The sequence below is a fragment of the Drosophila ananassae genome, chromosome 3L (genome assembly GCF_017639315.1).
Source record: "Drosophila ananassae strain 14024-0371.13 chromosome 3L, ASM1763931v2, whole genome shotgun sequence".
NCBI classification, from domain to species: Eukaryota; Metazoa; Arthropoda; class Insecta; order Diptera; family Drosophilidae; genus Drosophila; species Drosophila ananassae.
Genome location: NC_057929.1, coordinates 15,905,973 through 15,926,838, shown reverse-complemented (window position 1 = coordinate 15,926,838; position 20,866 = coordinate 15,905,973). Strand labels below are relative to the sequence as shown.

Here is a 20,866-nt window from a genome sequence, read left to right as displayed (position 1 = left end):
TCCTTGATCACCGAATCATCATCGTCTTCAACGTCATCCGCTTCCCCATCACCCAATGCCGTCTCAGTTCAGTAATTTACAAGCGGAAAAACGACAATCAATGCGGGTCAATATTTGCCAGTTGTAAACAGAACACCACCACCAACAACAGAAGCAGCAACAACAGAGCCAACACTAACAACAAACGAGCTACAACAAAAAAATGGTAAAAAATCAGTCATACACACACATACGGTAGAATCCGGGCAAAAGGCAAAAGAAACCGGTAAAAAGTCAAGTGCAAACAACACAAAAAAATGGGAAATTACAGGAGAGATTTTCAAATGAAGAGAACATATGATACCCAGTACTATAAGATATAGAAATATATATAGAAATTTGCTTCAACAAAACAGCTTAAAATGTCAGCTAAAAACTATCCCAATTATGGCCTCAAATGATCATATTTGACGCTTTATTTTTGAAGAAAATCTATCACTTCCTTCCCAGAAACCATACACCCTTTGACTTAATAAAAAAAGGAGTAAGGTGAGCAAACGACAGGGGTCCAAGAAATGCTACATGCAGGTAGCATAAATGGGCAAAAAGGTAAAATACAAAATACAAAATAAAACACCGCATACCCATACAAGCACAATTATCACAGCGTCTGCTGAGGGAGCCTTTGATGATGAGCTTCCTGTACATCAAAAGCCAAAAATAGAGCAACGGGAGTACGGAAAAAGGCCAACCGGGTCGAACAGGTAACGGTAGTGTGGGTGGTAAAGGCAAAAAAGGATTCGAAATGGTTAAAAACGTAACGAACAAACAACGTGCCCCGATGTCAGCCACACAAATTCCATCTCTCTGTTTTTGGATGAGTGTGTGTTGTGCCTGGGTGCATGTACCTGTGTATGGGTTTGATTGAAGCTGTGCCTCTGATAGACAACCCCAGACTTTTTGGGGGCACCCACAAAATCCCCAAACACCAAAAAGAACATAAAACGGACATTCACATACACACATATGTATGTATGCATGTAGGTGAAGAGGCAAACACACCTTGACTCTTGGTCAGATATTCTGATTTGTTTGAGTTTCTACTTTTCGAGCTTAACAAATTAAGCGCTCAATCTGTAGGCCACCAAAAGCCAAGGGGGAAACCCCAGGAAAAAAATACAAAAATCAAGAAGTAAACCAAATGGAGAGTGGTACAAATTCTAGACCAATGAAAAAGTTATCAGCCATTGAGGAGAGCAAGACCAGGATAAAATTTTAATAAAAAGGAGCAACACTAATCACCCTCAGGGAAAGAAAACACTTGCCCAATCAAATGTACTTTGAAGTTTTTAAGTTTTTTTGTAAATAGTTTTAAAAATACTCCATGCTGCTAAAGAGCATTATTGACTGACTAAAAGATCTGTAAAAAAACGTCTAAATAGTAGCTCTTTTTGGCCCAAAGGTTAATAACAACATTTTCTTACTGTGTCTGAAAAGAAAACCTAAAATAGCTGCATTTTAGGTGACAACAGTAACAGCGGCAGCGATTGAATTCCGCTCTTCGTTAGTTTTGTTTGTTGGTGTGGGTGGAGTGGCACCACCAACCCCATCGCCCCAGCACCACCCTCAAACCACCCAACCACCCCAAAACCACCCCCCTGAGACTTGCGTGTGCCACCTGCGTGTGCCGTTGACGTTTTCCATTTGTTTGCATTCTGGATGCGGACAAGGATATGGATGTGAGTACTACGAGTGTGTGTGTGAGTGTGTACTGGGTCCTCGTTAGTGCTGTCGGTTGGTTTTTCCCCCAAACTCTTTCTGGGGGAGCTAGTTTTGATGAATTTATTCGCTAAACATGTTTATTATTTGCCAGCAAATCACACAGCAATTTGACAGTTTTAAAAGTTTACTTGTGCCAGTTGATGTGTGAAAATGGAGCCACCGGGAAAATGACGAGCTATATATAGTATTTCTTTGCTCAGCCCTGATTAATGGTTACCCACAAGGACTGGCAGTGAAAATTCGTTTGGTATTCCAGTCGGCAGTCGTTATCCCGCCAAATCAATCTGCCACAGAGGGCGGGATACATCTGCCCTCCATGGAATTCCGCCACGCACCGTTTTGGTGCGAGCGTTGTTAATATTTTAAGCTGCGTAATTAATTTAAAACCTTGTAATTAATAAATAACACCAGCGTGCAGAGTGGGGTCCTGTGTCCCCCGAAAATCGGCCGAGAGAAACAGAAACAGAAACAGATAAGCGGAAATCATTAACACTGCGGCCAGTTTGGAGGCTGTTAATGGATTTTACTGGCTTTGCCTGCGGGCTGTTTGTTGTTGCCGCACGTTGCTGCCACCCCGTGGCAGGCGCTTTTAGCTGTAACTAATTCAATTCGATTGGAATTTACAGGATTAGTTTGAGGGCCAAGCATTTTAAAATGTTTTCCGCGAACATTTAGGTGAGTGGCGAAAAATAGTGATTTATTTCCATGGTATGGTGTTTTTCGTGGCAGTTCTTTTTCAGATTTTGCCGTGACCTATATTTCAAGAGTTGTTGAGTAAACAAGTCTCATATTTACAGCGACTAATGAGCTTCGTTATGAAATTATTTTAACAGGTTTTATGACCTAGTTTATGTTTTAACTAAATTAAGTTTTTAATGAATATTCAATCAGTGCACTGGCCCCTGAGCTTGCCTGCATCGCTGCACATTTCATTTAATCAAACTCGATTCTATTACATGTTTTTTATATTCCTGTTCGATTCAATTTACATAAAATTTTGTAGTGACTGATTTCATTGTTGAATAATTCACAGCTGAATTTCGTTAAGCCAGTCTACTCCAAATTGGTTTTGCATGCCACCATCATTGATATGGCAATTGCCACTTGTTCTATTAGACGGCCAACAGACACACTCGCACTTCCGCCCCAGCCAGGATAACACCGACAAGCATACCCATATGTATATATTCTGATGATCATCAATCACAGCGGCACGCGAACCAGAAAACCCAGAAAACCCGGCTGACAATGCACTTTTTTCATATGAAATCCCCATGGGGTTGGGCTTTGGACACCCTCAGTGAGGCATGGGATGGTGAGTAGGTGGGTTCAGTAGGTGGTCTACTACTGGTACAACTATAATTGGCAATTCATGCAGGAAACAGGCCATTATGCCGCTGTTAACTTATTAGCCAGCCATGAAAACGGTCCCCGGCCCTCCGATCAGCTGCTGCGTCACTGCATCCGGAGCTGTCACCTCTTTAAGTGGCCTCTGCGGAAGTGTCCGTTGCTCTTTTATCGGATATAATTACCATACTACCTCTAAATGCCAATCTAGCACTACTCACTCCCACATCTAGTTCCCATTCCAAATACCAAATCCACGAATCATACAATCGGTGGATGTCTTTCTCGAGCCTGTGGCTGCCGGTATCCTTGTGCGTGAGGTGTTGAACCGTGGGCTAGGATTTGCATAAAATCTGATTAGTACGGTATTTAACATTTTTGTTTAATTTCCCTTGATATGGATTACCTGGATTTAGGTGATAATTGAACGGTTTTAAAGGCATTTTACTTCTCAAGTAAGTATTAATTCATTTATGTCCATAATTTAGTATAATTTGTTTATAATTTTGTCTCACTGCATGTATAAGCTTCTTAATTACGAATGCAGCAGGAGGAGGCAGGGCCACAGACGAGGCTCCTTTGGATTTGAAAGCCGCAGGCGCGGGAATAAATACATGCACTTGGTTACGCATTAGGACACGTCGTGTCAGAGGGGCCTGTTAATTACAGTGGCTGCTTAAGGCTACTTGTTTCGCACATGCCCGCCCATCTGTCCCCTGCCATCCATATATTTACAGCTCCTCCAAGTCCTGAATAACCAAAATCTGCCTGCGGGCTGCGCTGTTTATGGCGCCATTAAGCAGCCGTGCCAAGCAAATGCAGAATTTGCAATGTTTGCTCGAGAACATAAAATTACAGAGTCTTGGGGCCGTGAATTAACACGGCTAAAAATGCCATGGCATGAGCCGATTTCTGATGTGTTCAGTGCTCTGGCAGTTCAAACACAATAAAAATTATGCGTGTCATAAATCCAACTGATGAGATTTGCATTTGCCAACCCCACGCCCTCTACTTCCCTTTCGGGGATGTCGTTATGCCATCAAACTTGAGGAGCCATGAGGACATGAGAACATGAGGAGGTGGAGATGGTGTTTGATATCCAGCGGGTGCCATAATAATTTTCGCCTAATAATGATGCGCGTTATGGCTTGACGACAACAGAAGGACCATCCCACCCGCCGCCATTCCCGTAACTTTGCATGTCGCCTCGCCATGACATTGCAGGGAAACAAATGACGCTATTCTATGAGGGAATTTTCCGGCACTTAAAGAAAACAACTGTACCTTAAACTATAATTAATATTATTTAATATCTTTAGCAGCCTGAAAGTGAAACTTCGGGCTTGTTCTTTCCGCAAACAATTCAATGAAAACTTAAGAGTAATAATCACAACTTCATTCTTATTTTTCCCAGTGCAGTATGTGTGCAACAAACTCAATCATAATCTGTGGGCAACGGCATCGCGTTTACTTGAGAGTTAGGACGACGTTGTCATGACAACTTTCCTCTGAGGCAACGAACGCATTGCAATAACTTCTCGTTTTCTTGGCTGCTCCCCGTTTCAGCTGGCAGTGCTCTTTTTACAGCTTCTTCCCGAACTGAATCTTCATCTGGGGTGGTGCAGTTGATAATCAGTGGCATTGGCATCATAAACATATCAGTAGGAAGTAGATAAGACACTTGCCGCCCTCCCACACAACGACCCGTGCTACGCCAATAAACTGAAACCGAACTCCACTCCTCGACTGGCTTAGCATGCCTCTTAATGGGATTTTGCGTAGGTGTGATTAGGTACCATCAGCACAAAATGTGGGAATTTTCTACAATGTATATAAATACATTTCCATTCACTGAGAACACAAATCCTTTTTAATCCTTATGCTCAGCTCAAGGCGTATCAATGTAAAAACTGGAGATCTTAATAATTCAGTCAGCTTCAAAAATGGAAAACTTTCTTTAAAGGAAAAAAATAAACTATCCAGAAACAACATTGCAAATTTTTGGCACAGTGCACTGAAGTGTGTGTAGGATTCATCGGAATATTTCGTTTTTGGCTAAGCATGTGAAATTAGGCTTCTGATTGGAGACACAAAATGCAGCCATGAATAATTTATGTCCTTGCTTATGTGCCTCAGTGTCCATTTGTTTCACAGGAAAAAGTTGTTGAAGATATAGAGACAACACTCACTCTGCATAATTGCCTTTAAATGTCTGGCAATTTCAAGAAGCTAAAACACCCAAGTCTTTGTTTTGGCCACATCTACACACAGCCATACATATATGTATAGCCACAGCTAGATACATTTTGCTGGGCACTTTGTGCATTTCCCATCCAGAGCATGTTGACAAGAAATTGCATAATTATGGCTTGCCCGGACAAGCGGTCAGATCAACTCGACCGCAAGTGCTGTCTTTACACGACAAGGACAAAAAGGAGAAGCTTAGGGTGAAAGCTGGGTGAAAGCAAAAAGTCGTGGTGGAAGCTAGGGGGCTGGCTGAAGCTGTGGCTTTCGCTTTAGGCCAGGAGCCAGCCAGCAAACAGACTTTTGGCCACAGGCAGCAGCTCCGAGTAGCAGAAACCCGGCCGCAGATAGGAGTAGCTGCCGTTGGCAGGTAAAAAAAGTACACTGAAAAATACTGTTCCCTATAAAAGATAATCTTTTTGCATATTTGAGCTAAAAAAGATGTTAGCTTTGGCTTTAAAATATATTTAAAATTGGCATAATTAAAATTATATAAATATAATACTACACTTGGGGTATTTTTCTTAGTGCACTCAGGAAACCGGAACAGGTCCGGTGCATATGCATAAGCGGTAACGAAAGCTTTAGCGCAACCCAGGGTCCTGAACCAGGACAATTGAATTGCATAACATGAATAGAAATGAATTGGTTGGCTATGGAACCAGGAGCTGGTTTTGTGGACAGCAAACGGAACTGGTTCCACGGAAGGATTTGCATATTCACGAGTGCATGTGGTAGGCACACATAAAAAATCCCTTAGAAACTTCCGGAAACTCAACCAAAGGGGCGAAACTTTTACTTGTAGGGCGAAAAACAAAACTCTCAATATTTTAAGTCTATAAAGAATTTAAATAAAATGACAAACATTTTTTTATAAAATCCTTAATTGTTCCTCCCTGTGATCCCCTTATGATGACTGTCAAATGAGCACCCTTGTGACGCTATCGAACAATTTGTGCAACATCCCTGTCACATTAAAGACACCTTTCTGACGAAACTTTAAAGGGAAGAATTCCAGGAGCCAGCCAGAGAAATTTTTACACTCGATTAGCTGCATTTGTGCACGTGCCAAACCAAACTCAAATAATACACACAACCACTGCGCTGGTAAAGGAAAAACAAAGCCAAAACAATAAAAGCAAAAAAATGTAAAAACAGGAAAGGAAAAAATTACAATAAACGTTAGATTTTCATTAAAATCAAAAAGATATCCAGACAGCGAGCATGTGTGGGTGGTGCGTTCCAAGAAAACGTTGCCTACTTTGCAGCGCACCGCACAACGAAATGGAAAGTTAAGCACTTGAGTCGGCGACAAAGGGGTCGAGAACGACTAAGCGGCAGGGGATGGTGGGGGAAGTTTCAAGGGGCGAATCCTTAGTGCTCAGTGCTCCTTTACGAAATCATACAATGTGAATCCTGCCGCACCCCCACTTTGCTGAGCCCTTTGTTTGGGTTCAGTTTATTCGTTTTTTTCCCCTCTTTTTATTTCTGCACTGAGCTGCACACAATAATGAAAATGTTGTTGTTTGTTAAATTCCAACAGCCGTTGCTAGAACACACTTGAGCGCTCACACACACATCCTTCCAACACACTTATACATATGCACAGCTACATTGCATTACTTCCGCCTCAATGGTAATAATTTTAAAATCAATACAATTCAATAAAGTTTTATTACTCGCGCTGACAAGGGTGCTGAGCTCTCTTTTATTTTCCTGCAGGCTCCACGGAGTTTGGTGAATCGCTTGGGTTAACTCCGTTGAGCTCTTAACCCACGACTGCCGGTGGTGCTTGATGGCAAGCCAGGCGGATCCACCTGCTGCTGTCGCTGTGCCGCAATTGCTGGCAATTAGAATACGTTTTATAAGCAAATTGCCAGCGAACTTATGCGTCAAAGTCCAACGCCCATTTGTATGCAAATGTCAGCTATACACTGAAAGAAAAACTATAAAGTATTATTACTTTGGAGTTAGCTTTCTACCTGACTGGATGTCAATTATTTCCCAGTGCAGGTCAGCGGCTGTCACCGACTCCCAGCCACTTTCCCTCCTGATGAATCAAAGTCATAACGTGGCTGAAACGCGACCTCCCATCTCCGCCCCTCCTGACGCTTTCTGTCCCACCTCTGGTGTTCCATCCTTCTCGACGGTTACGCATCGTTATGCACAGCCAGCAGTCAGCGGATGACTGTTATTAAAATCAGTTGTTCGGGTGTACTGGGTCTTCTTTCGGGCAGACAGACAAACTGAGGGCGGATGGGGAGGTGGAAGGGAGCTGGACGGATTTGGCACAGCTGTGTCAGAGCTCCAACTTCATTATGGCAGATGGGCGGGGGAAAGTGAGACGCATTCGTTTAATGTCTTAATTCTGCACTCAGCCAAGTGAAAAATTAAAATGGTGTGGCTCTTTTGTTCCAGTAGCTAAAAAAGCAGCAGCAGCAGCATCAGCATCAGTGGCAGGAGAGCGCCAGGACCATCAGAAGCATCATCAGAGCCAGGTGAAATGAAGTCCTTGGGCCGCAGTGGTCATAAGTCTAATGTTTGCCTTGTTTAAATATTAATAAAGCCCGAGGAGTGCCTTTAGCCTTGGCCACAAATTGTTAAATTGAAGCTAATAAAATTTGGCTATTACGCCTGGCCAGTGTCCATTTTATGGGCCACAAATTTCATGGCGATTAACTGTGATGGCAGCGCATGCATCACAAAAAGCTCCACCCCCGCCCGACTTCCCACGCCCTCTCAATTACCGCCCACCAGTTCGGCTTCATTGCGTAATTGTGGCCAAACACTTTGAGGCAAAAGAACAATGGAGCTCGAAAATATTTTAAACGAACCAAAAGGAAAAAAATTAAGTATTCGCCAAAAAACAAACAGGAAAGGGAAGTAACGTAAAAATTAAAGTGCGCGAAATGCAAATGTGCGGTAAAATTGGAGGGAAAAGTGGGTGGGCAGGGTGCCTGGGTAGGTGGTTGGTTGGCTCAGCCGAGCGTTTGTGCAAATTATGGTTTAACACCTCATTGAACTCGCTGCTAGGATGCCAAGGGGGAGCTACATCTAGCTAACTGTAGCTATAGCTAGAGCTGCGAAAATTTGAATTTGAATATGAATTTCATATTCAAATGAGTTTTCAAAGACTTTGTGTGGCGCCAAACGGGAATAGAGTTAATTATATATAAATTATGGCTTATTGTTTCCATTCCTGTCTTGTCCAAAATATGTAAATTGGCCGCATAAAATGCCATTTAATTGGAGACGAGGCCGTGCCAGATCAAAGCGATTAAAGCCAAGCCGGCTCTCAGCTGAAAAGCTATGCATAGTCAAGCAGTCTCCTTTCCGTCCAACCCGGCCAGAAGATTATATTAAAAAGCCAAGTGAAACAAAGGCGTGAATTCGGAAATAAGTCGAGCCAGAAGACGTTCTTAATCAACAGAAAGGCTTAAATAATAAATAGAACTCTTGTCCTCCAAATAAGCAGATGCAAGAGTTTTTAATCAACACTCCGGCTATGTCTTAAATTATGAATAATCTTCTTGGGCTTCTCGTTGGATAAATTAAAAGTGCCGCAGAGAAGCTTTCGATTAAAAATAGGATAGCCATTTTAATAATAATTGTTTTCACTGAAATCCACAAGTCTTGGAGTGTAATTAATCTGCTAAAACAAGCATCTTGGACCACACCCTCTCACTTTCACGGCGATTGTTTTGCGGTTGATGTGCATATGTAAAACCTAATTACAACTAATTAGTATTTGCACAAGTGACAACCTTTGACCCAATGCAAACAATGGACGGCGGCAGTAGCAACAACACTGTGTGGCGGCCGGTCAACAAGTCAAACAAAACCAACCTATGGGTACTATATATATACAAATATATATGTATATGGTGTATGGTATATATGTGGTAACCGTAGGACTGGTAACAGTCTAGCACCAAATGCAAATAAACAAAACGCTTTGATTAGAAAATTTCATTACACCAAATCGAACGTTTGCCATTGGCATACACACACACATATGTATGTGTTGGTGTATTGCACACCCACTCAGACTTACACACACACACATACATAGGTAAATACGCACACACAAATGCAAATACAATCAGTGCCAATGCAAACAAATAAATGCACAAAGGGGAAACCCGAATGCAGTTGACCAAATGCACCAGTTCATTAAAATGCCTATGCCCCCTGCCGAAGGTCCTGCACCTCATTCTCATCCTTGGTCTGATCCTGATCCTATTCTGCTCCAGCTGCTGCATCCCCATCCCCATTCCCATCCTTTGGCAGTTTGAAAAACGCAATTTAATAACGACTGCAAATGAGCAACGCTTTAGCTATGACTCTGACCCTATACGAGTCCTGTGCGTGTGTCAAATTTTATGGCCCAAAGGCGCATATCAAATGAAATCGACAGGCTCGTACCGGAACATTTGTGCACTGGGAAAAAATAGATCGAAATAGAGGTTCAAAGTATCATAAATCTTGCTGTCACATTATTTATCGATTAAGCTTTAGTCAGCAATAAAAGGACATTCTGCTTATTGATAAATTGCTCTAAAAAAGGGACTTCTTTTTTATAAAAATATGTTGATGTGGACATATTAAATTTATTCATTAATTTTTTTTGCACTGCTGGTTATTATTTTTTCAGATAGAAACTGAATAGTAAAGTAAAGGCATTAATAGTTTAGCATAAATAGAAGAAATTGAATTACTTAATTATATATTAAATTTATAGATCGTGTAAACTATATTTAAACACTACGTATTCGTATTTTATGTTTCCTTGTACTTTTTAATTGTTGATAGTTTTTTATATAAGTTGATATATTTTCTCTCTGTGGGCTTTTAGGCCAAAGCTGCAGTTGCAAGCTGCACTATGTGCACTACCATGCGCCCAACTCAATTTATTAATGCATCCACACAGACAGATGCAGTCACGCTCCGACTAAGTTCGTTGGATTGCATACAAAGGATTGGGCGGCGATGGGGCCTAGAGCTTTGGGATAGATGATGCATCACTATGGGAGCAAATGCCATCTGATCACAATGTCCCCAAATTTAGGTCCGGAATTTGGGTTCCTTTGAGATTTCGCAACAGAGATCATGACGTGGAAATGATTTAGAAACGTAGAGACGATAGTAGGAGTACAAGTTGCGGCGAATAAGTTTCCCGCAAATATTTTAACACTCAATTAAAATTGCAATGCAAATAATTGCAGCACATTTAATGGCTATCTCTCTGGGCTTCTGCGTTCGCATTTAATGCATTTTTGTGGTAATGGCAGCAAATTAAGCGGAAATTACATGGCCTGGCCGAGATATCGATACTGCAACGCTCCGGCTGACAGGCAGTTGAGCGTGCAGGGATGCACGTTGCTCAAATTATGTTGATTTATATATAATTTTTGTGTAATTTCATTAAGAAATGCAAATTGCACATTAAATGCAATAAATATTGATAAATGTATGCGTATGCGGATCATTCAGAGGGAATACGAAAACGAGCAACTGGCCTGCATAATTGAGGTGGGCGATTCCCGTAACTTTACCCAATAAATAAATATCATGAGTTGAAAGGAGAGCATTTTTTTTTTAATAAATTAATTAGTCAGAAACATTTTCCTTCACATACTTTTTTTATAAGGCGAAGATCTATCCGAATCGGCGGATGATTTGTTCCATTAAAGATTGCAAAATTGTTTCTGTAATGCCGCAGATCAGACTCAGCTTGATGACATCTTCTAAGGCAATAATTTGGTTACGAATCAACTGGAGACTCTCCTCGGTTGTCAGGCCAAAGTAGCAGATGCATATGGTGAAAGTGACCAGTATCTTGCTGATGAAAATGCAAGCTCGTTTGGCCCGGGATATGTTCGGATAGTGATTGGTGTCTCGCCAGCCGGCGGTGATTGGATGCCAGAGGGACCAGTTATTCCATAGCATTTCGAAGATCAGTGCGAATCGTCGCCTCCTGGTTCCGATAAACCGAGAATCGCCGCGCTTGAATATCAATTCCGATTGAAGGACAATGCCATGATTCCTTGTGATCCACCGTCGGGCGATGAAGACCTGGGACTCCCCAGTCTGGATGTCATCTATCTCGATGCGGCGCAGAAACCAACTGGGAAAACGTCCATTATTGTTGTGGGAAATAAATAGCTTTGTGGGTATTCGAATGTCCCGCGTTTTTAGCCACAGGGTGTTGGTCGTGTTCCGCTTAAAACGTATGTGCTCCGGATCCTGAGTCATATTTATCCTGTGTCCGTATCTGCTCTGGAATGTGATTCTTATCGATGCCGTGGTTTCGGAATTAATAAATCCACCCGTCTTGATGAGGACCCACAGATCGTGTACTTTGCGGGTCTTCATGGCCTTATCATCTAGGTCCACTAGTCGATGGAAAACCGCTCTGTTTGGCAGTTGATTGCGATTGTTAATTAGCCAAATTAGCCATGGGATTAGAAGGGCGAGAAGTATTATATAGGCTGAAATAAGGATGTAATTAAGTTTAATTTCAAGAAAGGGGTTTATGGGTATCAGAACGGGCGGAATAAAATGTGTATATGCGGTATATGTGCTGAGCAATTTGCAGGAGCAGAACAAGCCCATCTTTACATCTTTGTCCATCGATGGAATACAGTGATAATGCCTCCAGTGCTGTTTATCCGGTGGCATACTATATCTCCAGTACTCGCAAAATCGCAACTGAAAGGCAAATGCAAAGTTCGCCTCACCAGCACTAATCGTCACGTTATGAACGATTTGCACTGCCACATAAGCTCGCATCGCCTTACTGCAATTATTTCGCAGCAATACCACTTTACAATTATTTGAGACCGGGATGAAACATGATGATTTCGATAGTTGTGAAAACAGAGGCTGCTTCTCCAGGGTCACCATCACCTGTAGAGGATGAGTCGTTGAAACAAAATGAACCGCCAACATTGTATGCTTGTTCAGTAAGGTGCGATAGATCCGCACATCTTTCAGGTTTTTGAGGGTCACCTTCTGCATCAAGTTCATATAGATGCCAGCCTGGTCGACTGTATGTGACAAGTGGCCTTCTTCCTTCCGTTTGCTCATAGGGACCTGTTTACCTATTTTAGCTAACGGCTCGTCCACCAATGCCTCGAACTCTATAACTTCTGGCAGAACTTGTCTGAAGCTTATTGTGCTCTGTCTGAGATGAACCTCTTGGGTAAACGAGTCGTTGTATTGAAAAATCCGGACACTGAGAAGCACAAAGCTCGGCATTCGCTCTGTGGGATACCACCACTTTAGTCTGCGTTTCACTGATATTACCTTGATGCACAGCGGAATTTCATCCGTTTCCCAAAATTCTTCAAGGAATTCCGGAGTAAAATAAACAGTTTGGTAGCCATCGGCAGTATCAATATGAAAAGTTTTGTGAGGCACAGCCACGACACAGACGACGCTCAGGGATATGGAGGGATAAAAGTTTTGAATAACAACATCGTGATCATCCAAGTGCGCTCTGAAATCTCGCCTTCGAGAGTATCCCAAATAACCATGGAGACGATCTGTTTCCCATGTGGTATTGAGCCAACTAAGCCACTCAACAGCCATTGGACCGTTGCTCAGCTTTTTAATTTCAATAGCTAGGTGATCGATTAGTTTCTGGTCCAGTTTGCCAGCCAATCGAGCTGTTCGATACAGGCGGTAAATGGGCGATGGAGGAGGAGGCGTTATGTTGGATAGCTTTTTCATGATATCATAGACCTTCAGGCAAGCGAGGGTTGTCTTGATCAACGGCTTCTCGGCTAGTATTGACATTATATTATCGTTTTCAAATATTTCCTGGAAATTGTTGTTGATTTTGCGAACCACGTAGGTAAGAACGGCTTGTTTCTTCATATTAAAAGGCTGTAAACGCTTAGCCAGGGTTAGCGTTAGGTTAGCCAATTTGCCAAGTGATCCCCGGGAATACGACTGGTATCCTTTGAGAGAACTTAGAAGTACAATGGCCGAGTCCACTTCATTTACCCGATCTGCCATAGACTGAATCGTTTGGAAGTATCTGAGGAACAGACCTTCTTCGAGAAGATTAAGGATATTGTAGGGTGGGTTGGTGATATACTTCCATAGTTCCATCGGAGGGTGAACTGGAATATTATCCAGGGCGGTAACGTTAACACTTATCCAACTGGGTCGGCAAACAAGGACGACATCGCAGACCAATACTTTGATGAATTTGGTGATGGGCAAGTGAACTTCGCAACTGCAATCGAAGCAACTGTCCAGGAAAACCGGTCCTGCATAGTACCAGTATTCAATTGGATTATTTAAAGTAAAAAAGTTTTGGCAACAGGGAATGAATGGCGTGAGTGCCTCCTGTCCTTCCGTGGGGCTCACGAAACATTTTCCTTGGGATGGACCAGGATTTCGTATCAGTGTCCTAACATCCCTGCCAAAACTTCCATCTGTCGCGGACACCACGAGATTGATTTGGGTTTTGTTTGATGCAGATCCCAAATACATTGCAAGCAGTTTTGAAGTTAGTGGTTTCTTTCTACCAACATACCATTTATATTTCAGATTCTTGCCAAAACAATTGGTGCACTTGGCCCTGAGTTGCACATCAGAGCTTGGCGATACGAGGTCCATTTGGCAGTTCCATACGCACTCGATCGTGATATCTAGTACTTTCGAATCTGTCATGGTGATTGATTGATATTTTTGAGATGTAACTTTCGGATCATCATCCCTAGAGACCTTCAAGGTGAAAACGTATCTGCACTCCCTTCTAAAGGAAAATTCTGGAATACTAAACACGGCGTCTATAAAAGAAAACATTATAAATTGTGTGAAAAGAAAAGTTTCTCACCTTTAGATATATTTTGACGACAAATGGGATTGTCCTTATCGTCAAATGAATAGCAACTCCAATGATAACTGGAAAACTGAGTGTCCGTGCTTTTTTTCGAGAGATCCTGACTCCGGGAGCCGTTCAGCCACAGGACTTGGTTCCTTTGAGCACTTCTCGTTGTGCCTCCTGTAATTACAGCCTCCACTCCGCCCATAATCACTTTCAGATAGCATCGAGCCGCGAAAGAATAATCATCCACTTGTCCCTCAACCGTCAAGACAAGAAGGTTCCTCCACATCTCATAGGAGGTGGGGAATCCCAGGGAATATTCTTTAAGGGTGAGCCGGGGATTACTTGTGGAATAGGATGAGAACTGTGCTGTGGAGGTGATCGATAGTAAAAATTGATTAGGGGAAACTCGTTGCCAGAGAACAACTCACTCAACCCAATAACATCCGTAAAACGCCAATGGAAGACCGTCTTAATTGTCAAATTGCAGGTATCTAAAAATTTCGGCTTCATGATTAGGTTTCGTGTTATCAGGACCCTTTTAGGTTTCATCGGATCCGAACACTTTTGAAGTGTTAGTTGAGGAACACAGTGCTCGGCGGGATTCACGTTAATACGAATCGATTCCGTGACATCGTATATCCAGGGCAGGGAGGGCACTCGGCCAATTAGGGTCAGAAGCCTATCGGTAATTGACCAAAAAATTGCCATAAAATTCGCCAAGAATCCGTTTTCATATTCGGGTTTCATTTTCGTCTTGATGCCCAAAGTAGAAAGATTTCCACTGATTGAGGGGGTTTTTTCAAACTTGGGAGGCATTTCCCTTTGAACCCCAGATCCCACCTCCAAATAGGCCAGCAAATAGCTGGGCGTGCTGAGGTGCAAAGTTATAGAGTTCTTAACGGGAAGCATTTCCATAGTTATGACAATGGGTGTTGGCTGCCCGTAAGGAACATCTTCGTTGCAGTAAACCTTGATCTTGGCCATTTCCAATTCGCTAATCTGTGCAGATCCTAGAGTCAAGTAGAGCGATAGTAATAACAGTATCTTCTTCGGATAATTAGACAGCGACATATATTCATTTTAAATAGGGGTGAAAAAATGTAACAGAAAACTGAAAGCCAGGTTTCAAACTTTTATAAATAAGATTTAAACATAAACACCCCATCCTAATGCAATTAATTTTTAACTGGCTTATGGCTTAAGAGTGGAAACTAAGTTAATTACTTATTCCATCATCAGTAAGCAATTACTATAAATTTTGGTAAAAAATAACAAACATTGGCCTCTCATCACTTTGGTGAACCCTTGCCTTCCAACTTATGTAAGGTAATCCTTAACTGACCTCAACTACCGACCGTTGAGCTTTAATCGGAGAGCAGAGCTTGTTAGCCTGGTTTTGCCCAATCACACAAACATACACACACACATACATCCTGGAACATCCTTATATATCCTTACACACACACTGACACAGTCACTCAGTATCCTTGTACACTTTTGCATAGCAAAGCACATTTGGTGTTTTATAACTATTTGGCATTCGAGGCAGCAAGTCGCACCAGCAGTAGATAACGCCCCTTTTTCAACACTTTGAAAAAGTTTAAATATAAATTAAAAAGTTTTCCCATTTTTTGTTGTTCTCGTTGTTGGTGTTGTTGTTGCATCGTAGCCAGTGATGTTATTGCTGTTGCTGTTTTATTTGGTATGTATTTTATGTTCATGCAAAGTGAAAAGTTTGCCGGACGACATCGAACCCGTTGGCCAAGTTGAGGACTTGCGGGTTCTCCACAGCCGATCAGTTTAATGCCGCGCCACTGTTTAGGCCATTTAATCCTTTTGCCAATTTCCGCACTTATTTTTTGGAGCAGTGAGAGAAAAACATTATAGGCAAGGCCTTGGAATTAATTACTTAGCAATCTTAAAACAATGTTCTATCTTCTTAAGTGATTATATTTCTAAATATAAATTAAATTAAAGATAAAAATAAATAACCCCTTTTTTCTCTGCTTAGCCATGTCGTCGCTTTTAACTTATTAGACAATTCTTGGCCATGTTTCCTTTGGTAGCCTTTCGGTATTTGCAATACATTATTGCTGTCAGATGAAGTTGTCCTTTTGCAAAATTAATTGCATCCTTTTTGTGGGCGGCGGTGGAGAATGGGGCTATGGGGGTAGAGGGGTATAAAAGTTGTGGTCCTTTGACCACAAGCAGACTTCAAGGCTGGCATTGTTGTAATATTTTTGTTAGTAAAATGTGGTCAAACTTTGGCTGCCATAAAGGCGCAAACAACGCTACGGCTTCTGTTTGTTTGTGTATATGTTTGTGTGGGTGTACCTCAGCATGTGTATAAGTGTATGAGTGGGTGTAGGGTATGTGTATGTATGTTTACTTGAACGAGGCAAGCCGCAAACATCTGACCGTAATGCAAACGCATTTGCTGCGTGCCACGCTCAAAGCCAAAGCCCCTGCCAAAAATGTTGACCATCTCCATTGCCTTAGTATTTCCTGAACAAGTACCGATGTCCTTCTTTATCCTTCCTCCCTCTGGCACTCTGCCCTGTTCCCCTTAACCGTTGGCCGATCGTTAGCCAGCTTTGAAAGCATCGTATTCGACTGCTAGCGGCTTGCTTGAGGCACTCAACCTTGTATTGCAAGTTGGGTGCAGAAAAATCAGTGAGCGAAATGCATTCAACAATACACTAATAAAAAAAAGGGTTTACTTTATATGTAACTCTTAAAAACTCGGCTTACAAAATGTTTAAAAAATATTAGAAGGTAAGAAGTCTAAAGAAACACTTTTAAAAATATATTTTCAATCTAAAACCCTAGTGTTTTCTCTCAGTGTCTGCACTAAATTTAATCTTTGACTGCGGTCATATATCTCCTTTGCAGCGGCTTTACGTTGCCTTTTTCCCCAGACCAAAAAAAACTGCGGTCAAAAAAAGGAAATTAAGTTCAATAAAAGCAGCATTCGTAATTTATTAGGGTGAACCAGTTACTTTTCGTTCTCCAATCCCCTACCTACCCCCACCCTACCCCACTCAGTTCCATTCAATATTAAAGTTTTTGGCCGAAAAGCATTCATTCAGTGAGTAGTGGGTGAGAAGTGCTCGTTTCAGTTGGTCGGATGGCTCTAGGAAAAAGTTATCATTTTGACAAGTTCTTAATATGCAATTTCATTAAGCTGCAACCAAAGTTGAACTGCTTGGCTGTCCCAGTTTCCTTCATTTATTCCGCCAAAAGTAAAAAATGAAAAAAAAAAGTAAGAAAGCTGAGCATAATTGCATTTCGTGGACAATTAATTCCCTTTCTATTGCCCATTTCGTCGTAATTTAATTGCAAATTACTTCCCCTTTTATGTGTATTTGTAGACGTAATTGTAGCTTCATTTGCCTTCTGCTTATGGCTGGACACGCAAGGCATTCCCAGTTGCCCAAGACCTCCGATTCTGATTCGGATGGAACCGATTCCGCCCCTCGCTTTTGGTCGTCTCTACTTTGTTGGGCATTCGGTGCCAAATTGCAAAAGTTTCACGCAGCAGTAAATTCTGGAAAATTGCATGTGAGCTGGTGCTGCCGCTGCCATTGCTCCTGCAACTTTCCTCGGTGGTCACACGAAATTTATTATTAAAATTCACTCCACTCCTGGCAGTGGCTCCTCCAGAAACGCAAAGCCACTTGAGCATAACATTGAATCTCATTTGACAATTCCGTCATTCTATTTGTTTTGTGTTTCTTTCTTTTTTGTTAACAATTTTTTTTTTATATATTTTATTTCTGCGTGCCGTTTTGTGTTTTGCATAATTCCAAGCAAAGTAACTCCAGCAGAGTGGAACGATAGCGGACTCTCGGCGGCAGCAACTGGCTGGCTGGGGGAGGACGGCGTCGTTGGTCAGCTGTGTGACACGAATCAAACAAAACCGTCAACTTTGCGCAGAGCAAATGAAAGCGGAAAGGCAAAGTGTTGACAGAGGCAGAGGCGGCAGAGATAGGAGGGGGATTGCCGGTTGCTTACATTGCCAACAAAGTAGAAAATCCGTAAGAATAACACAAAATTCTCGGCTCTCGTCCTGTCCCAGTCTCTGGCTTTGCTCTGGCCCTGCTCTGGCCCACTTGTCTTGTGTTTTTTTGTCCCACTCCGGGCTCTGTTCTTCGATTATCCGGCGACGCCTTTTCTGGTGATTGTGGCACCTGCAAACGAAAAGGGGGTGACACGCGGACTCTGCAGGGGCGAGTGGGTGGCATGTGGCACAGACAAAGTAAGCGCCCCAAGCTGCAGTTTGCAGCTGCCAGTGCACTGAACAAAACAAGAACTGCAAAGCAAATACAGCAAGCTTAGACTATAAGATAACCGGATCTCATGCCGCCGCCATCTTGTTTTAAGAGTGAAATTAGTGTAGCATACTTTTTGTCGTTGATGGTGGCTGAAAGAATTTTGTTGTGCAACACTTTTCTTTTTCGCTCAGTGCCATTTTGCCTCTTTGTTGCTGCTTCATCAGTGGCAATTGTTTAGCTGCGCTTTTTTGGCCATTGGATTCATTTGAAATTTATGCAAATTAAGTACGGCACACAGTGGCAGAGCATAGCAGCGCATACTGCAGTTGCATAATCCTCGGAGCGCAAAGGATTTACACTTTTGCTTTTGCCAGATAATTATCTTAATTGCAATTTTCGCTGCTCACTCGCTTGCTATTTCACTCTTCCTCTCTCTCTCTCTCTTATTGCTTTTGTCTTTGTCTAACTATCTCGAGGTCCTGGCGGGTAAATGGGAAATTTACAATTTAATTAAAGCTACGCAAAATGTTGGCAGCTAAACCAATTAGTGTCTGAGTGTGTGAGTGTAGTTAGCATAACAAATTAAATGGCAATTAATTTGCGAACGCTTTCCAAAAACATTAATAAATGCAGGCCCCATTCATTATTTGCAACCTGCACTTGCCGACCAAAACTTTCATTATTTGCCATCGGTTTTCCTTTGGGCTGTGCGCCGAGCTGGAGCTGCATCATTTTTCAAGCGGAGGCAAATGAAAGCACTTAATCTTGCTCCCTGAACTTTGCCACAAACTCGACTCAACTCAAGTCGCTCTCAGCTTAGCCCAGTCGCCCATCCCGTCCCAGACTCGGCCCAGACCAGTACAGTTCGGGCTCAACTCAGCTCAAACCGAAGCCAAAGCCAAAGCAAACACTCTGCACTCTTGTAATTTTAATCAATTCATCTTAATTTCGTTTGAAGTGCACATTAACCTAATGGACAGCCGGGAAGGGGCCACAAACGGCACAAGGAGGAGCTGGAGAGCCGAGGGTCGCAGGACCCACCCACATCCTGACCACCAATAGGTGCCAGTGCCCTATTAAAATGTTATCTTCTACTCGGGTAGTTGGGTAACAGGATGAAATATAAATAGTGAATATATCTCGAGCTCCGGCTTGGTCTTGGCCTTGTCCTGCGGTCCTCTGGTTGGGTCTTCTCCCACGGGAAGATGGTACGGGCGAAGGTGATGTTTCATTTTCACATTTCCCATTTATCTTGTTTAACCGAGAAGACGCCTCAAGGTGGCTCAGTTCTCTGCCTCGCAAAATGTACAAATGATGTAGTTACATCCAGAATGGGTAGCATGCTCTCCAACTTCACCTTAATATTATTAAGTTTGCGGAGGATGCTTCTCTTGTGATTCACAATTCACTGGGTTCTTGTGAATAAATATATGTTTTTTAACTAAAAATATACTCCAAAAATAACAAAATTTCAAAGAAAATCATATTCAACCGATATCCTGCCATCCATAGCCCTAAAAAATAATTGATTCGTTAATCAAAATCGTAAAAATCCCACTTCAGACTAAAAATATATATTCTTAATTCAGTTTGCCTTCGGGTTTGAGAAAATATGGAAATGCGGATGCATTTGTAAGCAATAACAAATCATTTTTTGATTAACTCATGCGTGTCAATTTGACGTAAATCAAATATTTTCCCAACACACACCCACACACACTCACTTAGGGAAAGATACACACAGACAGATGCACAAATAGCTAAAAGAAAGGAGTGGAGGTATTGAAAAAAAAATAAAATAAAATAAAATAATAAAAAAAAGAATCGTGCCAAGGAAATTGCAGTCAACAACTAAAGAAGCATTTTCTATCTTATTTGCCTTCCGTCTGAGATTCTCCTCGCCATCGCCAGCCCCACGGCCGGAGAACGGAGAATTGAACTCTCAAAGATATATGCAAATGCAGCATAAACAAAATTCAGCATATTTATTTGTGAGGAGTGGAGGTAAAACGTATTTTTACGCTTGATTGGTATAAAAAATATAAATTTCTGCTGAGTATACCGGGAAAACTAGAATATGGATATGCGGATACGGATCCGGATACGGATACTGATGCAGATGCATTGACAACGATTTCCGTTGAGTGGGTGCGCAATGTATTCCAATGATCCCAAAGGAAACGATTAAGATGCAGTCACATTAGGCAGGACTCACTGCACTTCTGGTTTCGGTAACCGAACTCGGACAAATCAGATCAAATTAAATATGCTCGCTGATTAGATTGCGAGGATGATAAGAAAGCAACAGCAACAGGACTGTGAACAGGCTACAGGAAACTTGGCTGGCTGAAAGCGAGGAAGCGACGGCAACGTCAAATCTAAATGAGGTTATAAT

General features: G+C 42.0%; 1 protein-coding gene across 1 annotated transcript; it reads right to left on the bottom strand.

Moving 5' to 3' along the window:
- Positions 1–10,931: 10,931 nt before the first annotated feature.
- Positions 10,932–15,314, bottom strand: LOC6496439. Its single transcript, XM_001960879.3, has 3 exons — positions 14,626–15,314; positions 14,204–14,563; positions 10,932–14,156 (listed from the first exon to the last, which is right to left on the bottom strand). Exons 1-3 carry the CDS (start codon positions 15,266–15,268, stop codon positions 11,011–11,013), a joined length of 4,149 nt encoding a protein of 1,382 aa, XP_001960915.2. The 5' UTR covers positions 15,269–15,314; the 3' UTR covers positions 10,932–11,010.
- Positions 15,315–20,866: the final 5,552 nt, after the last annotated feature.

What these genes read in the sequence shown, in the direction of transcription:
- LOC6496439 (XM_001960879.3), bottom strand. Translation starts at nt 15,268, where the DNA reads ATGTCGCTGTCTAATTATCCGAAGAAGATACTGTTATTACTATCGCTC. An exon ending in TACGGATGTTATTGGGTTGA is followed by an intron (nt 14,564 to 14,625) that starts GTGAGTTGTTCT and finishes TCACCTCCACAG; the next exon opens with CACAGTTCTCATCCTATTCC. An exon ending in TCGTCAAAATATATCTAAAG is followed by an intron (nt 14,157 to 14,203) that starts GTGAGAAACTTT and finishes TTTCTTTTATAG; the next exon opens with ACGCCGTGTTTAGTATTCCA.